The sequence below is a fragment of the Trichomycterus rosablanca genome, chromosome 13 (genome assembly GCF_030014385.1).
Source record: "Trichomycterus rosablanca isolate fTriRos1 chromosome 13, fTriRos1.hap1, whole genome shotgun sequence".
Taxonomy (NCBI): Eukaryota; Metazoa; Chordata; class Actinopteri; order Siluriformes; family Trichomycteridae; genus Trichomycterus; species Trichomycterus rosablanca.
The window spans coordinates 5,871,409-5,893,698 of record NC_086000.1 but is presented as its reverse complement, the minus strand read 5'-3'; the positions used below and the strand labels follow the sequence as shown (position 1 = coordinate 5,893,698).

The following is a 22,290-nucleotide window of genomic DNA, read 5'->3' as shown; positions in this document are numbered from 1 at the left end:
TTTGAAATCAATCTATGGGGTACTGTGTGTGTATCTGACTGTAAGCTGAAGCAAGGCCATAATTGGAATAAAAAGTCTACTAAAATAACCAACATTTAAATTCACAAACCACACAAAAGAACACTAAGTTCCACTGTGTAATGTCATGCTTTGTTAAATGATCTAAAGAAATTTGGAGACTAAACATGTCAAACATAGCCAATACTGTGTGTATATCTGACTGTGAGCTGAAGCTGAGCCATATACACCGCTCAGCCATAGCATTAAAACCATCTCCTAGTTTCTACACTCACTGTCCATTTTATCAGCTCCACTTACCATATAGAAGCACTTTGTAGATCTACAATTACTGACTGTAGTCCATCTGTTTCTCTGCATGCTTTGTTAGCCCCCTTTCATGCTGTTCTTTAATGGTCAGGACCCCCACAGGACCACTACAGAGCAGGTATTATTTAGGTGGTGGATCATTCTCAGCACTGCAGTGATACTGACATGGTGGTGGTGTGTTAGTGTGTGTTGTGCTGGCTTGAGTGTATCAGACACAGCAGCGCTGCTGGAGTTTTTAAATACCGTGTCCACTCACTGTCCACTCTATTAGACACTCGTACCTAGTTGGTTCACCTTGTAGATGTAAAGTCAGAGACGATCGCTCATCTATTGCTGCTGTTTGAGTTGATCATCTTCTAGACCTTCATCAGTGCTCACAGGACGCTGCCCACGGGGCGCTGTTGGCTGGATATATTTTTGGTTGGTGGACTATTCTCAGTCCAGCAGTGATGGTGAGGTGTTTAAAAACTTCATCAGCATTGCTGTGTCTTATCCACTCATACCAGCACAACACACCACCACCATGTCAGTGTCAGTGCAGTGCTGTGAGATAGATCCACCACCTAAATAATACCTGCTCTGTAGTGGTCCTGGGAGAGTCCTGACCATTGAAGAACAGCATGAAAGGGGGCTAACAAAGCATGCAGAGAAACAGATGGACTACAGTCAGTAATTGTAGATATACAAAGTGCTTCTATATGGTAAGTGGAGCTGATAAAATGGACAGTGAGTGTAGAAACAAGGAGGCGGTTTTAATGTTGTGGCTGATCAGTGTATATGTATACTATTGAATCATAGTACTTTTTTTTATTGCTTTTTTTTATTGCTCCTGCCACACAAATGTTGCACTTCTGCATATTTGGTTTCCAGCCCTGCTATAAATGTATATACTGTACAGAACTTGATAGTGGATGATACATTTTGGGGGATGATAAAAATTGACTGTAAAAATGGTGCAAGCTGCACCGACTGTATCAACTCGATCTACCCTGAGTACACCACTGTCATTGCATCTCACTAATACACCTTGAAACAGATTTCATTTTCTCTCAATGCCCATATTTTTGGTGCGAGTGTAACTTGTAAAGTGTATTTTGAAAGGTGATGTGGTGACGGACCTTGGCATTATGCATGCTTTTATACAGCGCATTCTTCCTTTTTAACTGAAGTGTTGAAGCCTAACGAAGTGTTCATGCATTCCAGAGCTACAGGGATTGAAAGCTCTGAATTTTGCATAAGAAAAGTAAGAGGGCGAAAAAGATGATGCCACCTTCCTTTAATCCTATTTCAAAGCATAAATCGCACCATTACTGACTCTCCAACCTAAGGGGGGGTTCAAGTTCAGCTTTAATTCCTACTTTACCTTCACTAAAGGCCTCTAGAGTGCCTGTTTTTCTTCTGGCATGTAGCCATGTTGTTGCATGAGTGAATAATAGGAGACTAGGCTTGCTTTCTTTGTTGTGGCTGCACTCCAGCAGCGAGTGGCAGGTCCAACAAAAACACCATGCTGCAAGATAAGAAACACAGTTGTGAGCTTGTGAATTCATTGTTTTTTGCTGCTTTCGCTACTCTAAACGTTACAGCCTTGGATGAATTATAACGGAACCAGCTATAACAATTCAGTCTCTTAGCTGATAATACTTATATAATTATTAATAATAATAACTTTCCACTAAACGGTCTATTTCGGTCTAATAACTTTTAGCACTAAGCTTTATTTTGAATGTTTATTCTACACTTCTATTGAGAAAAATGTACAGTTTAAGTTTACATTGTACTTGTTTACATTATATTTGTAAGGGACATACGTGCTATGGCTGTGCAATCAGTGGCAGTTTTCGTGACTGAGTAATTAGAATACAATATACACTGATCAGCCATAACATTAAAACCACCTCCTTGTTTCTACACTCACTCTTAATTTTATCAGCTCCACTTACCATATAGAAGCACTTTGTAGTTCTACAATTACTGACTGTAGTCCATCTGTTTCTCTGCATGCTTTGTTAGCCCCCTTTCATGCTGTTCTTCAATGGTCAGGTGGTGGATGATTCTCAGCACTGCAGTGACACTGACATGGTGGTGGTGTGTTAGTGTGTGTTGTGCTGGTATGAGTGGATCAGACACAGCAGCGCTGATGAAGTTTTAAAATACCGTGTCCACTCACTATCCACTCTATTAGACACTCGTACCTAGTTGGTCCACCTTGTAGATGTAAAGTCAGAGACGATCGCTCATCTAGTGCTGCTGTTTGAGTTGGTCATCTTCTAGACCTTCTAGCACCTACAGGACGCTGTTGGCTGGATATTTTTGGTTGGTGGACTGTTCTCAGTCCAGCAGTGACAGTGAGGTGTTTAAAACTCCAGCAGCGCTGCTGTGTCTGAATAATGTTTCTAGTTAGAAGTCTAGTTTAGTGATTACTGTCTTGTCCCATGTTGTAGTATAGTTCATGTTCTTTGTTAGCATGTGTTAGCTTAGCTTAGGGTTTAGGATGGTTTTGTTTCTTGTGTTTAGATTAGCTTTAGCATTTAGGTTAGCATTTAGCATAGGCTGTGTGTTTGTGTCTGGTCTTGTCTTGTGTACCTCTGTCTTGTGTTTTGTATTCATAAATAAAGATTTGCTTATCATCTCTGCATGTGTGTCTGCCAGAGTCAGTAAAAACACTGGAAATCAGTTCTTTGTATTTTGTCAGTTAAATATTCTAAAAAAAAAAGTCAAGAGAATAAGCAAAACAAATTCTTGTTTCACTGAACTTTGTCCCAAGCTTTTCAGAAATGAGGTTTAATAGTGAAACCCCACAACATACATGCCCATTAAAAGTGTACATCAATTGTCAAAATGTCAGTGTGTGTTCTGAGAATGAGAATTTGTTGGTGTCTGATTACACCAGTTACCATTCCTGATGGCATGGATGTAGCACGGATAGTAAAGTATACTTGTTTCAGTGGCACCAGTACTAGACAAGAATCCATATTCATTTACCACCAGTAAAACAATTGCATGTGCAATGATATACATTCACTGCAAAACATTCAATCTTAAATATATGGAACTAATATTGAATTTTTTTGAATTATGTTTTTTACATGAAATTGTACTGACATGAATTTGGATCTGTCACTTGACATGATGGATCTGTCACTTAAGTAAAACAACTTCTTAAAATAAAGTTAAATTTAATTGTATAAAAAGACTTATAGATATTGCAGCTATTCCTGGTTTGAAAAAATTTATTATAGTGAGACAGAAATATTAATTTAAGAATGTGACATTGGATGCACAGAAATATTTTAGAATTATAAATTCCCTGAACAAATGATTCCTTTACTTACACATACTATTAGAAAAGAATGAACCATATAAAAGTAATCATTTATCAACACTACCGGACATCCCTCAAGCCTCTGTGTCAGATGTGGTGATCACTCATGCGTTATAAGCATATGGATCGGCCAGACTTTCCCTCTGTCTTTCAGTATCCCAAATATCTGGGGGAAAACAGATAGCACAACCAAGCCACCCTTCATCATTCTTTACATCCCTCGTCAGTTTGTCTTCTCTGGAAAGTTAGCAGAACACATTTCCAAGTGACACACGGCCCAGTCTCATCATCAGATAAGAGCAAATTGGCATCAGTCTGAGAAGAGAGTTCTCTCGTTACGAGCTGCCCTCATCTTATCAACCTGATGTTTACTCATGCTCCGTTCATAGGAACCATCACTCCTGGCAACCATGTTATCACCTCATCCCAGATCTGACTGTGGAAAAGTGAAATTCTGAGACAGCGGGGTGAATTATCTACACTCTTTATGAGTCTGTGAGCAAGTTTTCTGCAGAGCATCTGTAGTATATGTGTGATTACCACAGACAAGCATTCTGACACAATTACCTGTACTGAGAAAATAACTAATTACTGGGTAATCTTAAAGTCAAGGCACACAAAAACACCCTGGACGGGGTGCCAGTCCATCGCAAGGGCAGACACACATACACACACACACACACACACACTCATACACACACCCATTCACCTATAGGGCAATTCAGTGTCTCCAATTAACCTGACTGCATGTTTTTGGACTGTGGGAGGACACCGGAGCTCCCAGAGGAAACCCACACAGATCGAAACCAGGACCTTCTTGCTGTGAGGCGACAGTGCTATCCACCGAGCCACCATGCCACCCATAATGTGACTTGACTGTGTATATACATTAAAAAGTATGTATATTTGCACTGAGTGTGAGTCTATGTATCAACCAAGTGTACATGCATATATGCACTTTGGGTGTATATATATATATATATATATATATATATACACATTAGGAAGCATGTGTATAGTATGAGTGGATATATCCACTAAGTTTAAGTGTATATATGCACTGTGGGTAAGTGAATATATCCACTGAGTATAAGTGTATATGTCAACTAAATGTAAGTGCATATTTGCACTGTGGGTGTATATATGCATTAAGAAGCATATATATATATATATATATATACAGGGGTTGGACAAAATAACTGAAACACCTGTCATTTTAGTGTGGGAGGTTTCATGGCTAAATTGGACCAGTCTGGTGGCCAATCTTCATTAATTGCACATTGCACCAGTAAGAGCAGAGTGTGAAGGTTCAATTAGCAGGGTAAGAGCACAGTTTTGCTCAAAATATTGCAATGCACACAACATTATGGGTGACATACCAGAGTTCAAAAGAGGACAAATTGTTGGTGCACGTCTTGCTGGCGCATCTGTGACCAAGACAGCAAGTCTTTGTGATGTATCAAGAGCCACGGTCTCCAGGGTAATGTCAGCATACCACCAAGAAGGACAAACCACATCCAACAGGATTAACTGTGGACGCAAGAGGAAGCTGTCTGAAAGGGATGTTCGGGTGCTAACCCGGATTGTATCCAAAAAACATAAAACCACGGCTGCCCAAATCACGGCAGAATTAAATGTGCACCTCGACTCTCCTGTTTCCACCAGAACTGTCCGTCGGGAGCTCCACAGGGTCAATATACACGGCCGGGCTGCTATAGCCAAACCTTTGGTCACTCGTGCCAATGCCAAACGTCGGTTTCAATGGTGCAAGGAGCACAAATCTTGGGCTGTGGACAATGTGAAACATGTATTGTTCTCTGATGAGTCCACCTTTACTGTTTTCCCCACATCCGGGAGAGTTACGGTGTGGAGAAGCCCCAAAGAAGCGTACCACCCAGACTGTTGCATGCCCAGAGTGAAGCATGGGGGTGGATCAGTGATGGTTTGGGCTGCCATATCATGGCATTCCCTTGGCCCAATACTTGTGCTAGATGGGCGCGTCACTGCCAAGGACTACCGAACCATTCTGGAGGACCATGTGCATCCAATGGCGGTGCCGTGTATCAGGATGACAATGCACCAATACACACAGCAAGACTGGTGAAAGATTGGTTTGATGAACATGAAAGTGAAGTTGAACATCTCCCATGGCCTGCACAGTCACCAGATCTAAATATTATTGAGCCACTTTGGGGTGTTTTGGAGAAGCGAGTCAGGAAACGTTTTCCTCCACCAGCATCACGTAGTGACCTGGCCACTATCCTGCAAGAAGAATGGCTTAAAATCCCTCTGACCACTGTGCAGGACTTGTATATGTCATTTCCAAGACGAATTGATGCTGTACTGGCCGCAAAAGGAGGCCCTACACCATACTAATAAATTATTGTGGTCTAAAACCAGGTGTTTCAGTTATTTTGTCCAACCCCTGTATATATATATATATATTAGGGCTGTCGAAGTTAACGCGATAATAACGCATTAACGCAATCTCAATTTAACGCGATTAAAAAAAATAGTGCCATTAACGCAAGTTCTATTTGACCCTGCGAGTCATCCGTAGTTCATGTTGAGCAGACCTGGGCATTGTACGGCCCGCGGGCCACATCCGGCTTCGCGAGACATCCCCAACCGACCCGCATGAGATTCGTGGCAATTAAAAATTTGATGTGAATAAATGTACATCATACATGCAATATAACAGGACTGTTTTGACGGGAGCGCTGTGTCTTTAAATATCCGCAAGTTTGGATTGACGTGTGTGTGAGTGTATCAGCTTCACTGTAATGCAAACACAACTGAGTGTGACTGACGGTCGAGTTTTTAACAAGACGTGAACTTCTGAAGTATTTATTTACTGAAGTCAGGTGTAAAGCTGTTTAACGATCACAATCTAGGCTCTAAATCGCTGTTATGGTACTAAACAGAGAAATACAAGAACATGAACGATGCAGAGCGTCACACCTGAAGCTTCACTAACTAAACTGCACAAGCAACAAGAACTTTTTATAAAGTTTAACACGTCCAGAACTGAAGCAGTCAGGACCAGCTCTGTGATTTTAATAAGAATATCCAACAGTAACAAAGGACTGAAAAACAAATGAGGTAATTAGACTCAAAACAAAATAGTGTAAAGTTTAAAAACCTGCACATTTTGTTCACATTTGTTTTTGTTTTTTTGCATTTGTTTGTTTAAATAGTGAAATAATGTTGATGTTTTTACTCTGCCTACTTCTAATTTTCTAATTGTAACATCTAAACATTAACAGCTTATTAGAACTGTACAATTTACTGCTTTTCATAAAGAGTGGGCAGTTGTAGCCTAGTGATTAAGGTACTGGACTAGTAACCAGAAGGTCGCTGGTTCAAGCCCCGCCACTGCCAGGTTGCTGCTGTTGGGCCCTTAAGCAAGTCCCTTAACCCTCAATTGCTCAGACTGTAAACTGTAACTGTAATGTAAATTGCTGTGGATAAAGCCGTCTGCTAAATGCTGAAAATGTAATGTAAATGTAAATAAAGAGATAAAATTAATATTGAGCAGAATTAAGTTCACCTTATTGGTCCGGCCCTCCACAACAGTCCCAGTTTCTTATGTGGCCCCTTTGGAAAATTCAATTGCCCACCCTTGTATTACTGCCTAGTATGTGAGTGAATAAACTCCCTTACAGTTTTCTCTTGTCCCAGCAGTTTTTAACATCAGTACATTTAGCATAAAATGTGTTCACCATTTTAATGGTAAAATTTCACTTAAAAATCCTTGTTTTCTTCTTTAAAAAAAAAATGTGATTAATCGCGATTAACTATAGGAAATTCTGAGATTAATCGCGATTAAAAAATTTAATCGTTTGACAGCCCTAATATATATATATATATACAGGGGTTGGACAAAATAACTGAAACACCTGTCATTTTAGTGTGGTAGGTTTCATGGCTAAATTGGACCAGTCTGGTGGCCAATCTTCATTAATTGCACATTGCACCAGTAAGAGCAGAGTGTGAAGGTTCAATTAGCAGGGTAAGAGCACAGTTTTGCTCAAAATATTACAATGCACACAACATTATGGGTGACATACCAGAGTTCAAAAGAGGATAAATTGTTGGTGCACGTCTTGCTGGCGCATCTGTGACCAAGACAGCAAGTCTTTGTGATGTATCAAGAGCCACGGTCTCCAGGGTAATGTCAGCATACCACCAAGAAGGACAAACCACATCCAACAGGATTAACTGTGGACGCAAGAGGAAGCTGTCTGAAAGGGATGTTCGGGTGCTAACCCGGATTGTATCCAAAAAACATAAAACCACGGCTGCCCAAATCACGGCAGAATTAAATGTGCACCTCGACTCTCCTGTTTCCACCAGAACTGTCCGTCGGGAGCTCCACAGGGTCAATATACACGGCCGGGCTGCTATAGCCAAACCTTTGGTCACTCGTGCCAATGCCAAACGTCGGTTTCAATGGTGCAAGGAGCGCAAATCTTGGGCTGTGGACAATGTATTGTTCTCTGATGAGTCCACCTTTTCCCCACATCCGGGAGAGTTACGGTGTGGAGAAGCCCCAAAGAAGCGTACCACCCAGACTGTTGCATGCCCAGAGTGAAGCATGGGGGTGGATCAGTGATGGTTTGGGCTGCCATATAATGGCATTCCCTTGGCCCAATACTTGTGCTAGATGGGCGCGTCACTGCCAAGGACTACCGAACCATTCTGGAGGACCATGTGCATCCAATGGTGGTGCCGTGGTTCAGGATGACAATGCACCAATACACACAGCAAGACTGGTGAAAGATTGGTTTGATGAACATGAAAGTGAAGTTGAACATCTCCCATGGCCTGCACAGTCACCAGATCTAAATATTATTGAGCCACTTTGGGGTGTTTTGGAGAAGCGAGTCAGGAAACGTTTTCCTCCACCAGCATCACGTAGTGACCTGGCCACTATCCTGCAAGAAGAATGGCTTAAAATCCCTCTGACCACTGTGCAGGACTTGTATATGTCATTTCCAAGACGAATTGACGCTGTATTGGTCGCAAAAGGAGGCCCTACACCATACTAATAAATTATTGTGGTCTAAAACCAGGTGTTTCAGTTATTTTGTCCAACCCATGTATATATACGTATATATGCACTGAGTGTCAAGAAGCCTGCATACATGCATTTTACTGTGTGTATACATTTTCACTGAGTATAAGTTTATATTTCAAACAAGTGTAAGTGTGTATATGCACTATGAGAAGCCTGTAAATATACACTTAGAGGAAGTGTATACTCTGTGAGGGTATATATAGAATGTTATGGACAATGACTATATTCCACACAGACTTCACGCCTCACTACAGTAATTAATTCTGTTCTTTATTACTTAATCAATGCCGACTCCCTGATAAATCGATACAGTAAGACTTATGCAGAAACTCACCCAGTGGAGGGAGTCATGATACAGCCGCCACGTTCCACTGTCATGCCACAACCGCACCCCCGCTCTGGAGTATCGTGGTTCATTCCAAAGTTATGGCCCAGCTCGTGTGCTAAAGTCACGGCTGCTCCCAGTGGATTGTCCGAGTGGTCCTGAGGGGGGGTAAAAAACAAGTACAATCTTATTTGGACTGATAAAAAAACAGAATATTTACCTGTTTGTGAGAACAGAGTTTTAATAAATACTGTATGTCTGGTAAACACCCTATATACTGCAAAGGTTCACATTTAACATAGACAGACAGTAAATGTCAAGCAATTTTATGGTATATTAATAACACAAACTCTAGTCTTTTTACATTGGGTGACTGCTTGTCAATTTTGTCTTTTATTAATTTAGCAAATAAATAATTTAGCCCATTTTAAGTTATTTGCAATCTCAAGTGGTGAGCCATGACCCATCATTGCTTGTATGGACTGACCCACTCATGACCTGTTAGCAATTCACCAGCTTATTGTGACATGTACTTCAATATTCTATAAACTTTTCACTCTTATTTTGGAGTGCGCTGCAGGTATAAACTTCTAAGTGTTTATATTTACAAGCTACAATGAAGTTGATCAGTGGAAACATTAAAAACACCTTTTCTTTCTACTGTTATCAGTTAATTAAAGATTCAGGAATATTAACAAATCACAGATTCTTCTTCTTTTTTTTTTTTACTGCATTTTACATTCTATTCTGTCAATTTTGTCTTATGGGGCACACCCCATCACATATGAGCAAAATAAAAGGAACCCACATTTAAATGAAAGCAGCAGAGCCTAAAGCACACAGCCAGCCAGCAAAGAAACATAACTATCAATCTAAAGCCTCTCTCCCGGCTCACAAGTTACTGATCTGCTGACACCGCCAAGTCAATTAATAAGCCCAATTTATCAAACTAGACAGGTGCAATTCTTTAATTCTGACATAAGCCTAATCACTTTTTCCCAGTGCAACTCCAGCAATTTAAAATGAGGCCACACCCAAAATGTAACATTTGCCTGGAGTGCAAGTGATTTGTAGGGACTAATAAAAATGTAAATGTATGGTACTTAGCTGCAATAAGGAACCGTAGGTGAGTTCTCTGATTGACTGACAAGTAAATGATGAGGTAAATTTAAATGCTACAGAGGGTGCTTGGGAAGCTCCAATGGTGTTTTACTTAATTAGATTCATTACCACTTAAAATCATGTGGTTCACCTAACATGGGTCCTTGTAGCCCAAAAAGCAGCATCAAGGATGCAATCATGAAAAATAAAAAAGGGAAAGGACTTGCTACTAAATTTGGTATCATGTGCGAAGTCATGAATAATCATTAAACCATGTTCAGGACTTTTTATAAACATTTCTATCTATGATGAGTATTTTGTGCATAAAATGTCCTGTCATTCAACTTTTTCATGTTTTTTTTTATGTTTATTTGCTTAACTCTCAAGACAAATGCTATAAAATGCATTATTAACATTAGAAAAATGATATGTGAATTAAGTGGGCTGGTGATGAAAGTTTAGACAACCAGGAACCAAAGCAACAATCATAGTATAGTGGATTCTATATATAGAGTGTCCTAAGACCATTAGACTCTTACGTGTTTCCCATTGAACAGAAAGGAAATCTACTAACAGTGTATTTCCAGAATGTACTACTATGCTAGAATGTACATAACAGAGCCTCATTGCCCTTTAAAATAATGGCTTCTCACTCTAGTCCATTTCCTAAAAATAAAAATACACTGTTCTACTGTCGTACGTTTCAGATTTTTGTTAACTGTAATTAAAAAAATATGTTAATATTTAGGGCGGCACGGTGGCTAGGTGGGTAGCACTGTCGCCTCACAGCAAGAAGGTCCTGGGTTCGATCCCAGTCGGGTCCTTTCTGTGTGCGTGTTCTTCCCATGTCTGCGTGGGTTTCCTCCCACAGTCCAAAAACATGCAGTTAGGTTAATTGGAGACACTGAATTGCCCTATAGGAGAATGTGTGTGTGTGTGTGTGTGTATGTGTATGTATGTGTGTCTGCCCTGCAATGGACTGGCGCCTCGTCCAGGGTGTTACTGTGTGCCTTTTCATGGGACAACACTGACAAAATGACACTTTGACACAATGAAAAGTAGTCTGTGTGCAGCTTATATAACAGTGTAAATTTATTCTTCCCTCAAAATAACTCAATATACAGCCATTAATGTCTAAACCACCGGCAACAAAAGTGAGTACACCCCTAAGAGACTACACCCCTAAATGTCCAAATTGAGCACTGCTTGTCATTTTCCCTCCAAAATGTCATGTGATTTGTTAGTGTTACTAGGTCTCAGGTGTGCATATGGAGCAGGTGTGTTCAATTTAGTAGTACAGCTCTCACACTCTCTCATACTGGTCACTGAAAGTTCCAACATGGCACCTCATGGCAAAGAACTCTCTGAGGATCTTAAAAGACGAATTGTTGCGCTACATGAAGATGGCCAAGGCTACAAGAAGATTGCCAACACCCTGAAACTAAGCTGCAGCACAGTGGCCAAGATCATCCAGCGTTTTAAAAGAGCAGGGTCCACTCAGAACAGACCTCGCGTTGGTCGTCCAAAGAAGCTGAGTGCACGTGCTCAGCGTCACATCCAACTGCTGTCTTTGAAAGATAGGCGCAGGAGTGCTGTCAGCATTGCTGCAGAGATTGAAAAGGTGGGGGTCAGCCTGTCAGTGCTCAGACCATACGCCGCACACTACATCAAATTGGTCTGCATGGCTGTCACCCCAGAAGGAAGCCTCTTCTGAAGTCTCTACACAAGAAAGCCCGCAAACAGTTTGCTGAAGACATGTCAACAAAGGACATGGATTACTGGAACCATGTCCTATGGTCTGATGAGACCAAGATTAATTTGTTTGGTTCAGATGGTCTCAAGCATGTGTGGCGGCAATCAGGTGAGGAGTACAAAGATAAGTGTGTCATGCCTACAGTCAAGCATGGTGGTGGGAATGCCATGGTCTGGGGCTGCATGGGTGCAGCAGGTGTTGGGGAGTTACATTTCATTGAGGGACACATGAACTCCAATATGTACTGTGAAATACTGAAGCAGAGCATGATCCCCTCCCTCCGGAAACTGGGTCGCAGGGCAGTGTTCCAGCATGATAATGACCCCAAACACACCTCTAAGACGACCACTGCTTTATTGAAGAGGCTGAGGGTAAAGGTGATGGACTGGCCAAGCATGTCTCCAGACCTAAACCCAATAGAACATCTTTGGGGCATCCTCAAGCGGAAGGTGGAGGAGCGCAAAGTCTCGAATATCCGCCAGCTCCGTGATGTCGTCATGGAGGAGTGGAAAAGCATTCCAGTGGCAACCTGTGAAGCTCTGGTAAACTCCATGCCCAGGAGAGTTAGGGCAGTTCTGGGAAATAATGGTGGCCACACAAAATATTGACACTTCAGGAACTTTCACTAAGGGGTGTACTCACTTTTGTTGCCAGTGGTTTAGACATTAATGGCTGTATATTGAGTTATTTTGAGGGAAGAATAAATTTACACTGTTATATAAGCTGCACACAGACTACTTTTCATTGTGTCAAAGTGTCATTTTGTCAGTGTTGTCCCATGAAAAGATATACTTAAATATCTGCAGAAATGTGAGGGGTGTACTCACTTTTGTGATACACTGTACATAACAATAATGTAATTGTGGTTTGATAGTTTACAAGGTCAGGTATAATTAAATTATATACAGTATAATATGAATTAAATAATAATATTGCATTATTTGTGTTCTCTATTTCCATTCAGCATAATATTAGGGGCAAAATACAGTTTGGTCACCTGCTGCTATTAACTCAGATAGTTCAAACAAGTTATTATATTCTTTAATATGCTGCTCAAAAAATTGCATGAAAAGGATATTTATTGGCCTTAGATTTTAAACATACGCAGGTTTAAACAGGTAACAGATTATACAAATCCTTTACACTATCCTGCTCTACATTCAATCCTACATTATGTATAATTTTAGCTCTAACATTTTACTGCATGAATTAAACTATGCATAAAATATGATGTATGTACAGAAATACTTACCATGACAATTCCTCCAGATTGCTCTGCAGTGCATATGCTCATGATAGGGGCCATGCCAATGGTGGTGCCCTGGAAGTACACCCCGCTGTAACAGGAATGCAAAGATCACAGATCACACTGTTTAAGTTATTTTGCAAACGTTGGTGCATATGTCCATTTCCGATTTCCACACAATGTTGTTTTTTACTTTGTATTTACCAAAAATATAATATTTTACACTGATCAATATTGTGTTGGTCCCCCTTTTGCCTACAAAACTGCCCTGACCCGTCGAGGCATGGGCACCCTGACTGGTCTGCGGCTATGCAGCCCCATACGCAAGAAACTGTGATGCACTGTGTATTCTGACTCCTTTCTATCAGAACCAGCATTAACTTCTTCAGCAATTTGAGCTACAGTAGCTCGTCTGTTGGATCGGACCACACGGGCCAGCCTTCACTCCCCACGTGCATCAATGAGCCTTGGCCACCCATGACCCTGTTGCCGGTTTACCACTGTTCCTTCCTTGTACCGCTTTTGATAGATACTGACCACTGCAGACCGGGAACACCCCAAAAGAGCTGCAGTTTTGAAGATGCTCTGACCCAGTCGCCTGGCCATCACAATTTGGCCCTTGTCAAACTCGCTCAAATCCTTACGCTTGTTCATTTTTCCTGCTTCTAACACATCAACTTTGATGATAAAATGTTCACTTGCTGCCTAATATATCCCACCTACAAACAGGTGCCGTGATGAAGAGATAATCAGTGTTATTCACTACACCTGTCAGTGGTCATAATGTTATGCCTCGTCTATGTATATGTAAATTATATGCATAACAATGCATAAACAAAGATACTTTTTAAACTAATAGAAGAAAAAATAATCAAACACTAAATTAAAGCACACAGATCAAATAAATCAGGTTCTAGACATTGATTAAAAGATTCCTTTGCAAAATGCACCTTAAATGATTTTAAACAGCATGTGACTAAATAAAGCTACAGCGTTAAAGCAAACACCTTAATCATGACTTACAGAACTGTTCGTTGTTTTAATTTGGTTTTTTTTCATTAACCGCTTTATCCTCTCAGGGCTGTGGCGGGTTACCCCGGACAGGGCACCAGTATAACATTGCCCGGCCGGTGTATACTACAGATGAGATTTGAACCCAGTTCTCATTGGCAGTGGGCTAATGTATAGCAGTATACTGTGTAATAATAGGCAGGAAAACTAAGTAGAACCTGAGTAGAACCACCAATTGTTTTTCATAAAGTGATCTTAGACTTAAGAGACATTTAAAAAAAGCTGCAGGGCAACCTGAAAACAGCAAGAACAACAGTTCCTATTAGCAGGAACAAGGTCCAATAAACAAAAATAGAACTTTTGGCAATAATTTGGCTTGTTAAGTATGGAAAAGAATTGTGTGTATGATCCCAGGAACACCATACCCATACCCACTGGGAGGACTCATCATTAGTCAAAGATCTAAATTAGGTCATTTTAATAAGACAGTTAGCTTCCAAGCCCTGTAATGGACTGGCAACCTGTCTGTTGTGTTTCCTGCCTTTTGCCAAATGAATCAGACCCACCACGGCCCTGACGAGGATAAAGTCAAGGTAAAACAGACAATGAATGAATAAATAATGAATTAGCTTGCATAGAAAACCTTCTTCCTTAAATTTAATTAAATAGTATGTGTTAATAAATTGTGGCATCTAAAAAATCTTTCCACATATTATTAAGAATATCCAAATATACCTTTGTTAATGCAGGTAAAGACATACTTTCTTTTTTCAGCAAATGTATGTGTTCATGTTTGGTACTTTTAATTAAGCTTACCTGATAAGCTGAGCATTATCATGAGGTCTTTGTGGCAGTAGTATGAGTTTTCTCCAGTCCAGAAACTCATGCAGTGTGGTAAACGGGTCCTGAGTTACTGAACATTTGTCTGAGTCACTCCAAACCTCCAACCCCACCAGAGCTACCCGGATATTCAAGGCCCTGTAAAACTGTAAAATCCCACAAACACACACACATACAATCACACAACCAGTATGTATCATAATTACACAAAAGTACACAAAATCTATTTTAATTCCAATTAAAAATCCACCAGTTGGGCGCTCAGGTGGTGCAGCAGTAAAAACACACGCTGGAACCAGAGCTGGGATCTCGAATACATCGTATCGACTCTCAGCTCTGCTGAGAACAACGATTGGCCTGTTGTTCAGATATGGGCGGGACTAAGCCGGATGGGGTCTCTCTCTCTCATGACTGGTGCAATTACGACCTCTGCTGGCTGAGTGATGGCGCCTGCACAGAGATCTCCGTACACAACGCTGAGCTGCACTGCACTCGTCAAAGTGTGGGTGACGAGATGCATACGGAATGCTGCGCACATGTTGGGGGGGCGTGGGTTAGCTTCGTTTTCCTCAATCAGAGCAGGGATCGGCATTGGTGGAGAGGAAGCATGACGCAATCGGGCAATTGGACGCGCTAAAAAGGGAAAAAATGCATAAACAAACAAACAAAAAAAATCCACCAGTCTGTCTACAGGGGGTCACCAACAATCTAAAGTACTACAATTCATACATGGTCTTCTGTCAGGGAGCTCGTTTCAGAGACAGACACTGTTTTTGGCAAACTCCAATCTATCTCTGCCAGTCAGATTCTATTTTTAGTACTGAGGTTTTCCAACCTGCTCAGTAAGAAAAAAGGAATATTGCATTATACCTTGTCTACGTAATTGGCAATTTCAGCCATTCTTTGCTTCACCTTCTCAACATCTTTGCCCTGTTTATGATACTGGAGAAGAACAGAGAAAGAAACATGAACAAAGACCTGTAACCTGTAGATATATAGACATATGAATAGATTTGTATATATAATATATATACATATATATATATATATATATATATATATATATATATATATATATATAGACAGATAGATAGATAGATAGATAGATAGATAGATAGATAGATAGATAGATAGATAGATAGATAGATAGATGATAGATAGATAGATAGAGAGATAGATAGATAGATAGATGATAGATAGATAGATAGATAGATAGATAGATAGATAGATAGATAGATGATAGATAGATAGATAGATAGATAGATAGATAGATAGATAGATAGATAGATAGATAGATAGATAGATAGATAGATGATAGATAGATAGATAGATAGATGATAGATAGATAGATAGATAGATAGATAGATAGATAGATAGATAGATAGATAGATAGATAGATAGATAGATAGATAGATAGATAGATAGATAGATGATAGATAGATAGATAGATAGATAGATGATAGATAGATAGATAGATAGATAGATAGATAGATAGATAGATGATAGATAGATAGATAGATAGATAGATAGATGATAGATAGATAGATAGATAGATAGATGATAGATAGATAGATAGATGATAGATAGATAGATAGATAGATAGATAGATAGATAGATAGATAGATAGATAGATAGATAGATAGATGATAGATAGATAGATAGATAGATAGATAGATAGATAGATAGATAGATAGATAGATAGATAGATAGATAGATAGATAGATAGATAGTTAGACAGACAGACAGACAGACAGACAGACAGACAGACAGATAAGATACCTTCATAATAACACACTACTACAACAGGGCACATAAGTGGGCACATATAGAGATGTAATTTGGTATAAAGTGGTCTACAGTGCAAATGCCAAATCTTTCTGCTTTTGTAGGTTAAACAAGTTCTGAACCACAAGGGTTCATGTCTTTTATGCCTGGACTGTCCATGCTCAGTTCCGTATATAATTACTAATAAATAAATAAATGAATAAAAAGCAAAAATATTATTAGTAAACAGTCTAAACATTAGGCCAGAATTTGTCTTTAACATAATAGATCCTTGTTATCAACTTATATTGTGTCAGCATTTCAGGCTCCTTGTGGTCGTGTAATTGGTTAAGTGGTAATTGGATACTTTTTTGTAACACATTCAACCCAGTAATGCTAATCAAGCAGGATTTGCATGCCAGAGTTTATCCAAGTACTGTTACTGACTATTTATATTCCTTTATTGCCCCAATTTTTAGTCATCTTGTAATTTTCACTTCCATACTGACTGTCAAACATGGTAATGGTCGAAGAGTGGCGGTGTTTGCATGCTTCACTGATTTAAGGTGACTTGTCATTATCGATGAAGCCATGAATTTTTATCCTACCAAAAAATTCTATGAAGGAATGTCTGATCATTAATCTATTACATCAAGCTTTTGCAATCAAATAATAATTTCAAGCCCCAAAACAAGTCCTCCTCTAGTCCAAACAAACAAAATGAAGGGTTTGGGAAGGTCTGTTCCAAACCTTATAGAAATGATGTGGCAGGATTGTAAACAGACAGCTTAAACTCAAATTTGCTTGAATTAAAGTAACTTTGGTTAAAAGGTGTGGGCCAAAATTTCACCCTGATGTTTTTCATTTCATGCCAGGGTTGAGGACCGGTTTCCCCAGAATCATTGGGTGCATTGCAGTAACACACTCTGGACACCACACCAATTCATTGTAGAGTGTCGGCCATTCCTCTCTGCTCAGACATAGCCTGTCTGTATGTAAACATCTGACCGGCAAATAGTACCTATGGGTAGTTAATTTGCACTATGAGGCCGTCCTAGCAATCCTACGGCAATTCAGTTAGCAATCACTCAGTCAAAATGTTCAAGTCTAAACAGCTAAAACACTACTCATGTGACTGAGTTTGGAAAACTCCCAACCAATTCTGTGGATGCAGAGGAATGGGGGGGGGGGGGGGGGGGGGGGGCATTTGAGACTCGCGCCATTGCTGGATATTTTAGGTAATCATTTAAACATTAAGGTGTGCAGTGCTGTGTATTGTAGCTTCCATGTATTATATCATTTACTTTGTGAGTGTTATTTAATGACTGCTGTAAAATGTGGCACTTCTTAAAAACAAATCTGTAAAATCTGTGATTCGAGGTTAGTATGGCCCTATTTATAAGTAAGCAGATGCAAACTAAAGCTTGTTCTCAGTTTATTTATGGTCTCAAATTAGTTCAATTTCAGTGCGGTTCAGTTCAGTTCAATTTCAGAGCCAAAAACCATTCATTATTCATGGGAGCTGATAATGTTAAGCAACAGGGGGTGGAGCAACTTCATCATTCACTGTCATGGCCACAAATAAATTATATAATTTTAGATGTAACAGAGGACTGTCATCAACTTTCATTTACATGCAAGTAGAAAAGCTGTTTTATAATTACTGTCAAAGTTGACTATCAAAATTCTGCTCAAGTTGAAGCTGGGTCACATTGCTGCTCACTCGCCCACTCAGCCTCTCACTCACTCGCTCACAGAGGTTGTCATCATTTCCCTTACAGCTGATGGCCATTTTTCAAAAGCATACTACTTCCTTTTTCCTGTCTGGCAACTAACAAATAGTGTCCCACTTCCTGTGTAAAACCCTAATCTGACCTGCATTTGGAATAAGCCAAAAGAACAGGAAAGTCTTTGCTGCATTTTGTGTTTAAATCAGTAAATGGGCACATAGATTCAAAAAAGGATGCATGGCATTGGGTGTCTTATAAGGAATATGAGGAAGCTGGCAGGACATACCTCCCTGTTGTCCGCTACAATAATGAGCTCCACATATTTAGTGGTCCTCTGTGCATCTCTTTTAGGCTGCAAGAAAAAAATAAAAAAAAATACATAAGGTTAAAGAGAAAATTGAAATTTAATGTACCGAGGCTGGTGAGTATGTTAGAAACAGTCTCATCAGCAGAGACCGCCTGGACTCAACTGCTGGACTGAATATAATAGGAGGGTGCTTGTGTAAATTCTCTGGCTCCACTAACTAGGGACATTGTATCCTAGTGGTTAAGGTACTGGACTAGTAATCAGAAGGTCACTGGTTCAAGCCCCATCACTACCAGGTTGCTGCTGTTGGGCCCTTGAGCGAGGCCCTTAACCCTCAATTGCTTAGACTGTATAATGTAACAGTACTGTAAGTCGCTTTGGATAAAAGCGTCTGATAAATGCCAAAAATGTAAATGTAAATGTAAACTAGGGCTACAAGAAAGAAAGTGCTAGATGGGACTGCAAGCATGGTCAATCAACCAGCTACCCGGTCCACCAGCCACATAACTCACTGTTAAAGCCCTGATGCTTCTCTTCCTAAGCTAGACTGAAAAAGTAACGCCACTAGAGGAGAGAGTCAGTACTGTGAACCGAAAAGATGTATACTAGTAATGTAATATTCTTAGGATTTGTGATAGTCTGCAAATGGATCATCCAATGCAAAGGCCATCACAGATTGACCTCGCCCCACCTCAGTCCTGCTGGTCCAATACTTCATAGGCTTTGCTAACTTCTACCAAGGATTCATTAGGAATTTCAGTACTGTTGCACTGCCTCTGACCAATCTCATGTAGAAGAGCCTTATGTCAGTCCCAGTGCTTAGACTGCCAGATCCCGAGGTTCCTTTCATTGCTGAGGAGGATGCCTCTGACGTAGGGGTTCTATCCCAAAAATATACTGTGCAACAGTGCATATTTCTCTCATTAGCTGTTCCCTAGCAGGAAAACAAAAAACTGCTGTAACACCGAAATTCTGGTTGTGGTTGGCAGGTTCTAGCTGGCCTGCAAAGTCATTGTGCTATCTAAGCTCCCCTCAGCTGTGGAGACTCTCTTAGACAATGTGGTCAGATGGCTTAGTTCATGACCTATCATCAGATCAAGAACATAAGTTCACTAGCCAATTCTGAAAAGCCTTCTGTCGGTTCTTAGGCGCCTCTGTCAGTTTGTCCTCTGGTTTTCACCCACAATTCAATGAGCAAATGGTCAGTCTATATACTCCAATGTCCACTCCAATATACTCCTCAGCTAAGCCTACATCCTGTGCCTATCACCAGCGGGTGGTGTATGCTAACAATACCCAGTTTGTGTAATTACAGATTACACAATGGTGTAATTAATTACAGATGGTGATGAATGTGCCTACAGGGACGAGGTGAAATGTCTGGGTGAATGGTGCAAAGTCAATGACCTAGTACTTAACACCTCCAAGACAAAGGAGATCATCGTGGACTTCAGGAGAACAAAGAGGTCAGAACATCACCCCCTTCACATCTCTGGAAAAGTAGTGGAACGTGTGGAGAGTGTGAAATTCCTTGGGGTCCACATATCCAACAATCTAACATGGACACAGAACACCTCGTACCTGAACATGAGAGCACATCAAAGACTCTATTTCCTGAGAAAGCTAAAACAAGCTCAGCTTCCTCAAAAACTCCTGGTGAACTTCTACCGCAGCACCATCGAGAGCGTCCTATCAAACTGCATGACTGTGTGGTACTCCAGCTGCACAGCCTCAGAGAGGAAGGACCTACATCGGGTGGTCAGAGCGGCGGAACGTATCATTGGGACCGAACTCCCCAACTTGGACAGTGTTTACAACAGCCGGTTACAGAACAAGGCCGACAGCATCAGTAAGGATGCAACACACCCTGGGAACTATCTGTTCTCCCTGCTACCATCTGGGAGGCGGTACAGAGCTATTCGTGCACACACGAACAGACTGAGAAACAGCTTTTTTCCAAGAGCAGTGGCCTCCATCACCCCTCCCAACACCTCATAGACTGTGAACTTGAACATTGCGTATTTGCACATCTTCATACAACCATTCTCCCACTCAACATAAATCATTTCTGAAACTGAACTGGTATCTCCACACAGCACAGTCACTTTACATATTCATATTCACCCATATTTTATTTTATTATTTATCTTGAAATCCATACTTTAGATTGTACTGGTTATTGTGTAAATATCCATATGCTTATGTAAATATGTTTGCCTCTTTTTAAATAACCATATGCTTATGTAAATACTTTGCTTCTTCTTTTTATCTTTCGGAGAGTGTCTAACTAAATTTCGTTGTATGCAAGTATAATGACAATAAAGGTTCTTCTTCTTATTCTACTCTTCGCCCATGTTCCTGGAGCAAGAAGCTGATGTTTGGGTCCCTTTATCTCAGCAGTTTATTCAGCTTTGCAGGTATTGGCAAGGTTATGGCCCTTAAGACCTTGGATTCCAGCCCATCACATCCTGGACCCAGGGGAACATTAAGAGCTGTTCCTAAATAATGAATATACCAGAGGCTACCACATTCATTATTGCTAATTTATTGCAGCTTTGATCTGGCCGGTAAGGTAGCAGGCCAAGTTGCAATTGTATTGTCTATTTAAAGAGCCTAAAACTTTGCTCTACTATTAGAAACTCTACTACGATCAATAGTCCTTGGCTTCTGTTTATTCTTTGATAGTCAGGGTTTGAATTCTGTTCAGCCAGCACTTGAGGCCAGAATCAGCTTGGTGGTGAGGCATCTTAGTAGACTTTTCTCACCATCATGTATCAGTGTCAAAAAATTTGTAACAAATGTTGATCGAGATTTGTTGAAAGTTACACTGATGGTATGAATGGTAATGAAAACATTAGGACAACCCGCCTGATACGCTGTCAAACCTAATATGTTCCGAGGTTGATCGTCTAACAGTGCATCCTGGTGTCAGCTCTTATGTTGGTAAACAATGCACACATACCTGCCACCCACATGATCGGACCTGTTGACCTTCTTGCATTTGTGGGCACCCCCTGTTGTTACGGCAATACATCAACCTAATTGTCTGACCATAATTTGGTCCTTACTCAGGTGTTTATGCTGCCCATATTCACTGCATTCGTAACTACCATCAGTCCCACCATATATTCCTGATCGTGGTCCAAATGATTCGGCTAATTAGTATATAAATATACTACTTTTTTACCACTTATATTCGTAGGAGTTAAAGACATAAATGGCACACATGGAAAGAAGGCAGAAAGATGATCTGACCCTGGGGTAGAGGGAGTGAAACAGTCCTTGAACATTTCCTTGTTTGATGATGGAGATGTTGTGTCCATGGCCGCAGGTTCCAGAAGGGAAGTGTAAATGTTCACCTCTGTAAACCACATGAGTATCGTTTTCTGGTTCAAAAGCCGGCTCCACCATAAACATCTCATTTTCAAGCAGGATGAACCCCCTGTGGATCAAATACACATTAAAACAATTTTAAAGTGTTAAA

At 40.3% G+C, this 22,290-nt stretch overlaps 1 protein-coding gene across 1 annotated transcript in view; it reads right to left on the bottom strand.

Moving 5' to 3' along the window:
• adam12b (ADAM metallopeptidase domain 12b) overlaps nucleotides 1–22,290 on the bottom strand; it is a 154,132-nt gene that overhangs the window by 57,659 nt on the left and 74,183 nt on the right. The window contains exons 6-11 of the mRNA XM_063007899.1: nucleotides 22,062–22,248; nucleotides 18,786–18,851; nucleotides 15,876–15,947; nucleotides 14,982–15,151; nucleotides 13,161–13,245; nucleotides 9,064–9,212 (exon numbers count right to left, since the gene is read on the bottom strand). Of these exons, the coding sequence (XP_062863969.1) occupies nucleotides 9,064–9,212; nucleotides 13,161–13,245; nucleotides 14,982–15,151; nucleotides 15,876–15,947; nucleotides 18,786–18,851; nucleotides 22,062–22,248 (729 nt within the window). The remainder of the gene's footprint in view (nucleotides 1–9,063; nucleotides 9,213–13,160; nucleotides 13,246–14,981; nucleotides 15,152–15,875; nucleotides 15,948–18,785; nucleotides 18,852–22,061; nucleotides 22,249–22,290) is intronic.